The sequence below is a fragment of the Anomaloglossus baeobatrachus genome, chromosome 3, assembly GCF_048569485.1.
Source record: "Anomaloglossus baeobatrachus isolate aAnoBae1 chromosome 3, aAnoBae1.hap1, whole genome shotgun sequence".
Lineage (NCBI taxonomy): Eukaryota > Metazoa > Chordata > Amphibia > Anura > Aromobatidae > Anomaloglossus > Anomaloglossus baeobatrachus.
The window spans coordinates 425,494,173-425,507,669 of NC_134355.1; the positions used below are offsets into that span (position 1 = coordinate 425,494,173).

General features: G+C 42.9%; 1 protein-coding gene across 2 annotated transcripts in view; it reads right to left on the reverse strand.

Moving 5' to 3' along the window:
• The window catches only part of EEF1AKMT4 (EEF1A lysine methyltransferase 4), a 99,648-nt gene that overhangs the window by 75,061 nt on the left and 11,090 nt on the right, over positions 1–13,497 (reverse strand). The window contains exon 3 of one of the 2 annotated variants that reach the window (XM_075338478.1): positions 11,849–11,880. The exons of the other annotated variant lie outside the window; for it this stretch is intronic. Within the exon in view, the coding sequence (XP_075194593.1) occupies positions 11,849–11,880 (32 nt within the window). The remainder of the gene's footprint in view (positions 1–11,848; positions 11,881–13,497) is intronic. 2 annotated transcript variants of the gene reach the window in all.

Genomic DNA, 13,497 nt, shown 5'->3' on the forward strand with positions numbered 1-13,497 from the left:
TTGGTGTTTTGATATGAGAATTGCCCAATTCCTGCAACTGAGTGATCGCAATTTGTTCCTTGAGGCTCAAATGCAGGGGTATGTTGATGGGATTAGTGGCCGCTGGATCCGATGATTCATGCCCTATACCTTCCCTAACTTCATCATTGAAAAAGTGCCTTTTTACTGTAAGATTTCTCATAAATTTATTGATATCGGTAATAGTTTGAAATAAATCAGCTCTACTGGTTGGAGCAAAATTAAGCCCCTTTTTAAGGACATTGACTTGAGTAGAGTCCAAAATAGAGGCCGAAAGATTCAAAACAGTAATCTCCAAGGAATCCCGTTGTTCTAGTTTCTCCAGTATCGGCGCTTCCTGGATCTGAGGTAATATCTCCTTTCCCCTCCATTTATGTTTTCTTCCACCTCTCCGCGATCTATGTTTCTTGCCAAGGAGTTTTTTGACGCGCTGGAGGGGTGACTGCCCCCATTGGACTCATATGAACTGGTGCTGTCATTAGCTGATTCATTTTCCGTGGAGGAAAAATAAACATTCCTTCCTTTCTGCTGTGTTTGACTCTGTTTTTTCAAGATAGATTTTGATTTAGTGTGGAGATGCCAGGTGTAAACCTGGTTAGATTCATAGTCTCTGGTATCCCTTCTATATTTGTTTTGCTTCAAATCCATAATGTCCGACTCAGCTTTATCAATGGCATTCCTGAGTCGTATGTTGAGTCTATCAAAGTCTGTGGGATCATATGTCCCCACCAAATAGGTGTACTTTTTTGATCTGCTCATCGAGATTTTGAATGCGTTTTTGTTCCTCAGTAACAATTAAGTCCATTAACTTCAATGAGCAAGAGGAGAGGACTGAATTCCAGCTGACCATAAATTCATCCGAAAAGGTGAAAGTAGGGGATTTCTTGATTCGCAAACCCCTTGGGATCATACTTTTGTCCATGTATTTGTGCAAAGTCATAGAATCCCACCATGTTTTGAGGCGCTGGATGGAAAGTTTTTCCAAATCCCAAAAGGTAAATGTCGGCTCATTTTGCTGGCGACTAGTTGGTATATTGCCAGGATTAATATGATCAGAAAAAACGTCTTCCAGTCTTTTCCTCCGTTCCTCGCAGTCAAGGAAACCCAGGGTATCCATATTTGGAGAGATATACTCCCCTAGGATCCCCTAATGTAGCTCGCAGAAAAAATGCAATTAAAAATGTGGTATAATAACCTGGTCTTCACTTTGAAATATACCAGAAGGAGGGAGATCCAGTATAACAAATTGTATTAACCGCAATAAAGGCTTCCGATGTATACATATATTGGACACAGTCCGTTATAAGGGCTGCAGGGAGCACGTAAGTATGGGATAAACAAAGTTCAAATGGAGAGGTAAATAGGAAGAAAACTTCAGCTCACCTGCTGCCCAGACTGTTCAGCCTAGCGGGTGCCTAGGATCCTTCGGTTTATCCCAACCGGTAACAGGCAACGTGGAGTGAAAAGAAAAGGATGATCCGGCACAAAATCTCCTTAGGTAAAAACATTCAAAATTTATTGAAGCATCATTAAAAAATAGCGTGAAGACCAAGTATCCACTCAGATGGAAAGCATGGAGGTCATGATAACTTTACGCGTTTCGGACAGTTATAAAAGCAAAAAAAGTCCTTAATCATAAGTGTCTCATGAACACTGCAGAGCTACTGAAATAGACTGATCTGATGAATGAGTAGGAGGGAGGAGTGGAAATATGCTAATTACATGCAAACATCAGGTGGAAGTCAAAGTTAATGGAGTTACTCTTCAGTTAGGGTTATGTGATTAATATATGGAGGAACTACAAGTGCAGGACATAATATACCCGAGCCCTGAGCTCTGACAGGAGGAACTAGGAGTGCAGGACACATTATACCCGGGCCCTGAACTCTGACAGGAGGAACTACAAGAGCAGGACAAATTATACCCGGGCCCTGAGCTCTGACAGGAGGAACTACAAGTACAGGACACATTATACACGGGCCCTGAACTCTGACAGGAGGAACTACAAGTGCATAATACATTAAACCCGGGCACTGAGCTCTAACAGAAGGAACTACAAGTGCAGGACACAATATACACAGGTACTGAGCTCTGACAGAAGGAATTACAAGTGTAGGACACATTATATCCGGGCCCTGAGCTCTGACAGGAGGAACTACAAGTGCAGGACAAATTATACACAGACCCTGAGCTCTGACAAGAGGAACTACAAGTACAGGACACATTATACCCGGGCCCTGAGCTCTGACAGGAGGAACTACAAGTGCAGGACAAATTATACACAGACCCTGAGCTCTGACAAGAGGAACTATAAATGCAAGACACATTATACCTGGGCCCTGAGCTCTGACAGGAGGAACTACAAGTGCAGGACACATTCTACCCAGGCCCTGAGCTCTGAAGGAGGCACTACTAGAGCAGGACAAATTATACCCGGGCCCTGAGCTCTGACAGGAGGAACTACAAGTACAGGACACATTATACCCGGGCCCTGAGCTCTGACAGGAGGAACTACAAGTGCAGAATACATTAAACCCGGGCACTGAGCTCTAACAGAAGGAACTACAAGTGCAGGACACAATATACACAGGTACTGAGCTCTGACAGAAGGAATTACAAGTGTAGGACACATTATATCCGGGCCCTGAGCTCTGACAGGAGGAACTACAAGTGCAGGACAAATTATACACAGACCCTGAGCTCTGACAAGAGGAACTATAAATGCAAGACACATTATACCTGGGCCCTGAGCTCTGACAGGAGGAACTACAAGTGCAGGACACATTCTACCCAGGCCCTGAGCTCTGAAGGAGGCACTACTAGAGCAGGACACATTAATTACCCTTGTAATTCCTTCTGTCAGAGCTCAGTACCTGTGTATATTGTGTCCTGCACTTGTAGTTCCTTCTGTTAGAGCTCAGTGCCCGGGTTTAATGTATTCTGCACTTGTAGTTCCTCCTGTCAGAGCTCAGGGCCCGGGTATAATGTGTCCTGTACTTGTAGTTCCTCCTGTCAGAGCTCAGGGCCCGGGTATAATTTGTCCTGCTCTAGTAGTGCCTCCTTCAGAGCTCAGGGCCTGGGTAGAATGTGTCCTGCACTTGTAGTTCCTCCTGTCAGAGCTCAGGGCCCAGGTATAATGTGTCTTGCATTTATAGTTCCTCTTGTCAGAGCTCAGGGTCTGTGTATAATTTGTCCTGCACTTGTAGTTCCTCCTGTCAGAGCTCAGGGCCCGGGTATAATGTGTCCTGTACTTGTAGTTCCTCTTGTCAGAGCTCAGGGTCTGTGTATAATTTGTCCTGCACTTGTAGTTCCTCCTGTCAGAGCTCAGGGCCCGGATATAATGTGTCCTACACTTGTAATTCCTTCTGTCAGAGCTCAGTACCTGTGTATATTGTGTCCTGCACTTGTAGTTCCTTCTGTTAGAGCTCAGTGCCCGGGTTTAATGTATTATGCACTTGTAGTTCCTCCTGTCAGAGTTCAGGGCCCGTGTATAATGTGTCCTGTACTTGTAGTTCCTCCTGTCAGAGCTCAGGGCCCGGGTATAATTTGTCCTGCTCTTGTAGTTCCTCCTGTCAGAGTTCAGGGCCCGGGTATAATGTGTCCTGCACTCCTAGTTCCTCCTGTCAGAGCTCAGGGCTCGGGTATATTATGTCCTGCACTTGTAGTTCCTCCATATATTAATCACATAACCCTAACTGAAGAGTAACTCCATTAACTTTGACTTCCACCTGATGTTTGCATGTAATTAGCATATTTCCACTCCTCCCTCCTACTCATTCATCAGATCAGTCTATTTCAGTAGCTCTGCAGTGTTCATGAGACACTTATGATTAAGGACTTTTTTTGCTTTTATAACTGTCCGAAACGCGTAAAGTTATCATGACCTCCATGCTTTCCATCTGAGTGGATACTTGGTCTTCACGCTATTTTTTAATGATGCTTCAATAAATTTTGAATGTTTTTACCTAAGGAGATTTTGTGCCGGATCATCCTTTTCTTTTCACTCCACGTTGCCTGTTACCGGTTGGGATAAACCGAAGGATCCTAGGCACCCGCTAGGCTGAACAGTCTGGGCAGCAGGTGAGCTGAAGTTTTCTTCCTATTTACCTCTCCATTTGAACTTTGTTTATCCCATACTTACGTGCTCCCTGCAGCCCTTATAACGGACTGTGTCCAATATATGTATACATCGGAAGCCTTTATTGCGGTTAATACAATTTGTTATACTGGATCTCCCTCCTTCTGGTATATTTCAAAGTGAAGACCAGGTTATTATACCACATTTTTAATTGCATTTTTTCTGCGAGCTACATTAGGGGATCCTAGGGGAGTATATCTCTCCAAATATGGATACCCTGGGTTTCCTTGACTGCGAGGAACGGAGGAAAAGACTGGAAGACGTTTTTTCTGATCATATTAATCCTGGCAATATACCAACTAGTCGCCAGCAAAATGAGCCGACATTTACCTTTTGGGATTTGGAAAAACTTTCCATCCAGCGCCTCAAAACATGGTGGGATTCTATGACTTTGCACAAATACATGGACAAAAGTATGATCCCAAGGGGTTTGCGAATCAAGAAATCCCCTACTTTCACCTTTTCGGATGAATTTATGGTCAGCTGGAATTCAGTCCTCTCCTCTTGCTCATTGAAGTTAATGGACTTAATTGTTACTGAGGAACAAAAACGCATTCAAAATCTCGATGAGCAGATCAAAAAAGTACACCTATTTGGTGGGGACATATGATCCCACAGACTTTGATAGACTCAACATACGACTCAGGAATGCCATTGATAAAGCTGAGTCGGACATTATGGATTTGAAGCAAAACAAATATAGAAGGGATACCAGAGACTATGAATCTAACCAGGTTTACACCTGGCATCTCCACACTAAATCAAAATCTATCTTGAAAAAACAGAGTCAAACACAGCAGAAAGGAAGGAATGTTTATTTTTCCTCCACGGAAAATGAATCAGCTAATGACAGCACCAGTTCATATGAGTCCAATGGGGGCAGTCACCCCTCCAGCGCGTCAAAAAACTCCTTGGCAAGAAACATAGATCGCGGAGAGGTGGAAGAAAACATAAATGGAGGGGAAAGGAGATATTACCTCAGATCCAGGAAGCGCCGATACTGGAGAAACTAGAACAACGGGATTCCTTGGAGATTACTGTTTTGAATCTTTCGGCCTCTATTTTGGACTCTACTCAAGTCAATGTCCTTAAAAAGGGGCTTAATTTTGCTCCAACCAGTAGAGCTGATTTATTTCAAACTATTACCGATATCAATAAATTTATGAGAAATCTTACAGTAAAAAGGCACTTTTTCAATGATGAAGTTAGGGAAGGTATAGGGCATGAATCATCGGATCCAGCGGCCACTAATCCCATCAACATACCCCTGCATTTGAGCCTCAAGGAACAAATTGCGATCACTCAGTTGCAGGAATTGGGCAATTCTCATATCAAAACACCAACACCCCCTAGTTTTTTCACCAAGAACCCTAGTTTCTATCCAATTGCATCCAGAACCCCCCTAATGGATACTTTCCAAGACCTTTTGGAAACGGAGGTCAGGAGCATACTGTCTAAAAAATCCCAAACTTATAATAATCTTACATTTGGAGAGAGGAAAGCCCTTAAGGATCTGAAAAACAATGACAACATTGTGATACGCAGGGCTGACAAAGGAGGGGCAGTGGTAGTGATTGACAGTGGCCTATATGTTAAAGGAATTAATGCGATTTTGAGGGATGAATCTACATACAAGAAGCTCTCATGTGACCCTACATCGGATATTTCATCTAAACTGCAAGCCCTTTTATTAAGGGGCTTTGAATGGGGCATCTTTACCAAAAAAATCCAGGATTACCTGTTTGTGGAATCCCCAATATGCCCCATTTTTCAAGGCCTCCCCAAGGTTCACAAGAATCTATTTCCCCCCCACTCAGACCTATAGTAGCCAGTACAGGATCCCTATTGAGTAATCTGAGCAGTTGGTTGGATCATCAAATCCAACCGTTAATGAAACGCACTGTAGGCTACATCAGGGACACTAAAAATCCACTGCAGAGTTTAGAAAAAATTCCTTGGACGGAAGACTCCTACTGGATTATGAGTGATGTTGTTTCATTATACCCTAGTATTCCACACAGGGAAGCCATACAAGCCCTTTATTTTCACCTTGAGAAGTATAGCCCACTGGATGATGTAGTGAAAGAATTCATTCTCATGGTGACGGGTTTTTTACTGACTCACAATTTTTTCGAATTCAATGGTGATTTTTATCTCCAGGTAGCGGGTTGCCCGATGGGAGCTAGTTTCTCCTGCGCCTTGGCGAATATCTACATGGCCTACTGGGAGGAACAGTACATCTACACGGACAATAACCCCTTTATGGGTACCCTTGTCTGGTACGCTAGGTACATAGACGACCAGATTTTAATTTGCAAAACTGGCCAATTTGATACCCCCCAGGAGGCCATGAATAACATCAAGGCATATTTTGACAATAATTCCCTCAATCTAAAATTCGATATGAATTTATATATGGAAACAGCTCCTTTTTTGGATGTCCTACTATCTGGAGAACCAGCCACAGGCTCGATACATTCCACCTTATTCAGGAAGCCCACTAGTGGAAATACATCCCTTTATGCCACCAGCTGCCACACACCCCACACTATTAACAACTTACCTGTGGGGGAACTTCTACGAGCCAAACGTTTGTGCTCTACTGAAGCTTCCTACCATAAGGAAGCTAGTAACATCAAAGGGAGACTCAGGAGAAGGGGATACTCAGATTCAACTCTTAGGAGGGCTTCTTCCATTGCTGCTAATCGACCTAGGGCCACATTATTGATGGACCGTCCTACACCCCCTAAGATTGGAGACCGTGTTACATTTTCAACACCTTTCAGTACAGATTTCTTTAAAATCAGACAAACCCTATTACGTTTTGTTCCCTTACTTTGTCAGGATGCCACCTTAAGTCACATTCTTCAATCAGGTGTTAACATAGTAGCCAGGAAGGCAAATACTATAGGTAACTCAGTTGCGCCCAGTAGATATGCCCCCAAGAAATCTGGTAAATCGGGCAAAAACTGGCTCAGTATCCAGGGATCCTTCAAATGTGGATCCAATCGCTGCGGACTTTGCAAGTTTATGCTTAATAATAAATTCATTTTGGGTAGCGATGGGGAAAATTTTGATATCAGGACTTTCATCAATTGTTCTTCTACACACATTATTTATGTAGCAACATGTACTTTATGTTGTAAGAATTATGTGGGTTGTACCTCACGTACCCTAAGGACAAGAATTTCGGAACACTTACGTATTCCAATGGCCGCCCAAGATAAAGCTTCTTTGAACTATGCTACACTTGTCAGAAAGCGTTCCCTATCAGGATTGACTAGACACTACATCGAGAACCATGCAGGAGATTTTTCTACACTTAGGATTACGGGCATTGAACATATTCCTAGACCTCCGCGTGGAGGTGATTGGTTTAAAGCCTTACTACTGGCGGAGGCTAAGTGGATTCTTAAATTAAATTCCAGATACCCTAACGGATTTAATTATCGCTCCGACCTGAGGTTTATTTTTTAGCAGACAGATACGCCCGTGCACCCATGATCCTGAGTTAGTGGGGTATTATAATTATGGGGATTTTTTGTTTCCTGCACCTGTAGTTCCCCCTGTCACAGCTCAGGACCTGTGTATAATGTGTCCTGCACTGGTAGTTCCTCCTGTCAGAGCTCAGGGCCCGGGTATAATGTGCTTTGCTCTTGTAGTTCCTCCTGTCACAGCTCAGGGCCCGGGTATAGTGTGTTTTGCTCTTGTAGTTCCTCCTGTCAGAGCTTAGGGCCCGGGTATAATGTATCCCGCACTTGTTATTTCTCCTGTCAGAGCTTAGGGCCCATGTATATGTGTCCTGTACTCATAGTTCCTCCTGTCAGAGCTCAGGGCTGTGTTTAATGTGTCTTGCACTTGTAGTTCCTCCTGTCAGAGTTTAGGGCCCAGGTATAATGTGTTTTACACTTGTTGTTCCTCCTGTCACAGTTCAGGACCTGTGTATAATGTGTCCTGCTCTAGTAGTGCCTCCTTCAGAGCTCAGGGCCTGGGTAGAATGTGTCCTGCACTTGTAGTTCCTCCTGTCAGAGCTCAGGGCCCAGGTATAATGTGTCTTGCATTTATAGTTCCTCTTGTCAGAGCTCAGGGTCTGTGTATAATTTGTCCTGCACTTGTAGTTCCTCCTGTCAGAGCTCAGGGCCCGGGTATAATGTGTCCTGCACTTGTAGTTCCTCCTGTCAGAGCTCAGGGCCCGGGTATAATGTGTCCTGTACTTGTAGTTCCTCTTGTCAGAGCTCAGGGTCTGTGTATAATTTGTCCTGCACTTGTAGTTCCTCCTGTCAGAGCTCAGGGCCCGGGTATAATGTGTCCTACACTTGTAATTCCTTCTGTCAGAGCTCAGTACCTGTGTATATTGTGTCCTGCACTTGTAGTTCCTTTTGTTAGAGCTCAGTGCCCGGGTTTAATGTATTATGCACTTGTAGTTCCTCCTGTCAGAGTTCAGGGCCCGTGTATAATGTGTCCTGTACTTGTAGTTCCTCCTGTCAGAGCTCAGGGCCCGGGTATAATTTGTCCTGCTCTTGTAGTTCCTCCTGTCAGAGTTCAGGGCCCGGGTATAATGTGTCCTGCACTCCTAGTTCCTCCTGTCAGAGCTCAGGGCTCGGGTATATTATGTCCTGCACTTGTAGTTCCTCCATATATTAATCACATAACCCTAACTGAAGAGTAACTCCATTAACTTTGACTTCCACCTGATGTTTGCATGTAATTAGCATATTTCCACTCCTCCCTCCTACTCATTCATCAGATCAGTCTATTTCAGTAGCTCTGCAGTGTTCATGAGACACTTATGATTAAGGACTTTTTTTGCTTTTATAACTGTCCGAAACGCGTAAAGTTATCATGACCTCCATGCTTTCCATCTGAGTGGATACTTGGTCTTCACGCTATTTTTTAATGATGCTTCAATAAATTTTGAATGTTTTTACCTAAGGAGATTTTGTGCCGGATCATCCTTTTCTTTTCACTCCACGTTGCCTGTTACCGGTTGGGATAAACCGAAGGATCCTAAGCACCCGCTAGGCTGAACAGTCTGGGCAGCAGGTGAGCTGAAGTTTTCTTTCTATTTACCTCTCCATTTGATTCTATACATACCATTAGTGGTCAACTCAGATGTTTAGGCTTTCAAATACAAGAAAGTGAACTTTGAAAAATCAGCAGCTTCTTCAGTGACATTTGCAACTGAGCAAAAACGATTCACTTTGCTTAAGGACCTGTGGTGAGGTCATACCCATGTGACCTGGTATCCAGCTTTGTTGGCTGAGGCCCCGCCCCTTCTCGTCACATGGGAATGACCTCACCACAGGTCCTTAAGCAAAGTGAATAGTTTGTATAATACTATAGTGAACAGAGAGGGAGGAACAACAGGCAGGGGGTGGGAATCCATCTGAATACCCACCCAGAGATTATATACAGTGCCTACAAGTAGTATTCAACCCCCTGCAGATTTAGCAGGTTTACACATTCGGAATTAACTTGGCATTGTGACATTTGGACTGTAGATCAGCCTGGAAGGGTGAAATGCACTGCAGCAAAAAAGAATGTTATTTCTTTTTTTTTTTTTTTTTTTTTAAATAGTGAAAATTTTATTCAGAGGGTCATTTATTATTCAACCCCTCAAACCAGCAGAATTCTGTTTGGTTCCCCTAAAGTATTAAGAAGTATTTCAGGCACAAAGAACAATGAGCTTCACATGTTTGGATTAATTATCTCTTTTTCCAGCCTTTTCTGACTAATTAAGACCCTCCCCAAACTTGTGAACAGCACTCATACTTGGTCAACATGGGAAAGACAAAAGGAGCATTCCAAGGCCATCAGAGACAAGATCGTGGAGGGTCACAAGGCTGGCAAGGGGTACAAAACCCTTTCCAAGGAGTTGGGCCTACCTGTCTCCACTGTTGGGAGCATCAACCGGAAGTGGAAGGCTTATGGAACTACTGTTAGCCTTCCACGGCCTGGACAGCCTTTGAAAGTTTCCACCCGTGCCGAGGCCGAGGCCAGGCTTGTCCAAAGAGTCAAGGCTAACCCAAGAACAACAAGGAAGGAGCTCCGGGAAGATCTCATGGCAGTGGGGACATTGGTTTCAGTCAATACCATAAGTAACGTACTCCACTGCAATGGTCTCCGTTCCAGACGAGCCCGTAAGGTACCTTTACTTTCAAAGCGTCATGTCAAGGCTCGTCTACAGTTTGCTCATGATCACTTGGAGGACTCTGAGACAGACTGGTTCAAGGTTCTCTGGTCTGATGAGACCAAGATTGAGATCTTTGGTGCCAACCACACACGTGACGTTTGGAGACTGGATGGCACTGCATACGACCTCAAGAATACCATCCCTACAGTCAAGCATGGTGGTGGCAGCATCATGCTGTGGGGCTGTTTCTCAGCCAAGGGGCCTGGCCATCTGGTCCGCATCCATGGGAAGATGGATAGCACGGCCTACCTGGAGATTTTGGCCAAGAACCTCCGCTCCTCCATCAAGGATCTTAAGATGGGTCGTCATTTCATCTTCCAACAAGACAACGACCCAAAGCACACAGCCAAGAAAACCAAGGCCTGGTTCAAGAGGGAAAAAAATCAAGGTGTTGCAGTGGCCTAGTCAGTCTCCTGACCTTAACCCAATTGAAAACTTGTGGAAGGAGCCCAAGATTAAAGTCCACATGAGACACCCAAAGAACCTAGATAACTTGGAGAAGATCTGCATGGAGGAGTGGGCCAAGATAACTCCAGAGACCTGTGCCGGCCTGATCAGGTCTTATAAAAGACGATTATTAGCTGTAATTGCAAACAAGGGTTATTCCACAAAATATTAAACCTAAGGGTTGAATAATAATTGACCCACACTTTTATGTTGAAAATGTATTAAAATTTAACTGAGCAACATAAATTGTTGGTTTGTAAGATTTATGCATCTGTTAATAAATCCTGCTCTTGTTTGAAGTTTGCAGGCTCTAACTTATTTGCATCTTATCAAACCTGCTAAATCTGCAGGGGGTTGAATACTACTTGTAGGCACTGTATTTGAAAATCCTGATGATTAGCTCCCTTTAAAAGAAGAAAAAATAAAAAACAAAAAACACAACAACACACATACAGATCCGATGAGCCAGTCATAAAATGAAATCCGTGATAGAAACCATATGCAAATCAACCTAGAAAGGCAATAGGAGCGTGTCCGTTCATTCAGAAGAAGTCTTACAGCAGTGACACCCCCCAGTGCACTCCCAGCCTGCTTTGCATATGTTTTCCATGTTGGATTTCTTTGGCATATTGGACCTCTGAAAAAAAGAAAAAAAAAAAAGTTATAATTTTAATTGGCAGGCAAGTGGCCACAGAGCCACACCATGACACTCTTCTGTAACAACATAGAATGGTAGCGTTGGAAGGACCTCAAGGGCCATCGGGTCCAACCCCCTGCGAGTGAAAGGACTTGCTGACGAGTTCTCTTCCACCTGCATTAATGTAATATTGTATATTCATATATCAGAGCTGATAAACAGACAAGGTTGGTAAATTGGGAGACGAATACACACATCCATGGTATGACAATACGTTTCTGGCTGCATTAAGATCAGTACTTTATATTTTTTTTTCATGCTTGGACAGTTTTATTTGCAAACTAAAATAAAGTGTTTTATAAAAAATTTCTAACAAAACTTGACCTTCCAAGACACAGATAATATAAAACGTCACCTGTGTGCCACTGCACATCGCTGTCCTTCACGCTGCATGCAGAAAAATGGAAACAAAAGTGTTTGTAATGTAGTCACAATACATTAATAAGCAGCTCATAATACTCGCCATGGCCCTTGAGCTATGTTATGTAGGGTTTTTCAAATGTAGATAGAGGAAAAATAAATACGAACATATAACACGGCAATCATACAAAGCAAGAAGCGAGGTATCAGTCTGCAACACGTGACTAGTAACAGAACTGCTGAACGGACACAGCGCCACCTAGTGCACGACAGGGAGCATTACAGAAAAACACAAATCCAAGGCGTAAAAGGATCATATAGCATCAGCGTTATTTTCATTTTTATTTCATAAATAACACGTACACATGAAAATAAGCAACTTTGGTATGTATCATTAGCAGAAATTTGCTTCTTTCACCTTCTGGATTAATCTTTCACGCTCAATTAATGGGTAATATTTGTTTTCAGTGAATAAAAATGTTCAGAGAACGGAGACTAGAGATGACCGCTGGTGTCCTTAAAATTCTATGAAGAGGAAGGAGAAGGAGCTAGAAGGAGACAGACATTCTACTGCAAGTTCTCTTGAAACGACAGTTACAGTTCTCCATAAAGCTTTATGGGCACCAGCTTATCTCTTATGTGAAGACAGATTTTACCCATGATTTTACAATGTGCAATACAGGGTAATATTGTGGTACCGTGTTAGCCAGAAAAATCAATTGAAATACTATGTCCCAAGAATGACAAAAGTATTTTAGGAGTGATACCTTTATAGGCTAACCAGAAAAATTATATTAGCAAGCTTTCAGAGCACAAAGGCTCCTTCTTCAGGCAATTTACAACATGGAAAGGACAGAATACAAGGACCTGGATCACATCTAGTTAAGGACACATTACAGGATTTTTACAACAAATTACAATACAGCCTGATTATCAACAAGAAAAAGAAACTCATCAGACTCAGGAAGAAAGCAGGTCTCAATGTAGCTGAAGGCAAGCCCTAGTTCCACAACAATTTAAATACATTGTCCTCTGTTGTGAACCCCTCACATTATGAGCCAAGCACGGTAGAAATGAATGTTCTATCAGAGGGACTAACATTCTGTCCCACTAAGCAACTTGACACGGCTCGGTTTTGTAGTGATGTTGAACAATTCTTCCGCAAATTACAGCTAAAAGAATTCTTCCATGACCACACAGATATTACATCACAAGTCAATGTGAAAGACACATCAAAAAAGAAGAAGAAGAGGACAAACTGGACCCCACAACCTGGGAAAAAACCAAACTCTGGACCACTACATAGACTTTTTCCGTAAAAAAGTCAAATCTGACATTTTGGACAAACACCACAAAGCACCACACAATATTAAAAAGGAGGAAAGAAAAGCCATAAAATCATGAATATTTAACAAAAATACCATCAATAAACCAGCAAATGAGGAGCTGTAGTAATTATGAATATGACAGACTACATCCAGGAAGCACACAGACAACTCTCGGATAAAAAATACTACATTCCGCTCCAGGAAGATCCCACCAAAAAATACACAAAGGAACCAACATATCATCAATGAGTTTGGCTCTATGTCATCTTCTCTACTGGATCTAATACCAGACAATCCCCAAACAGGTACCTTCTAC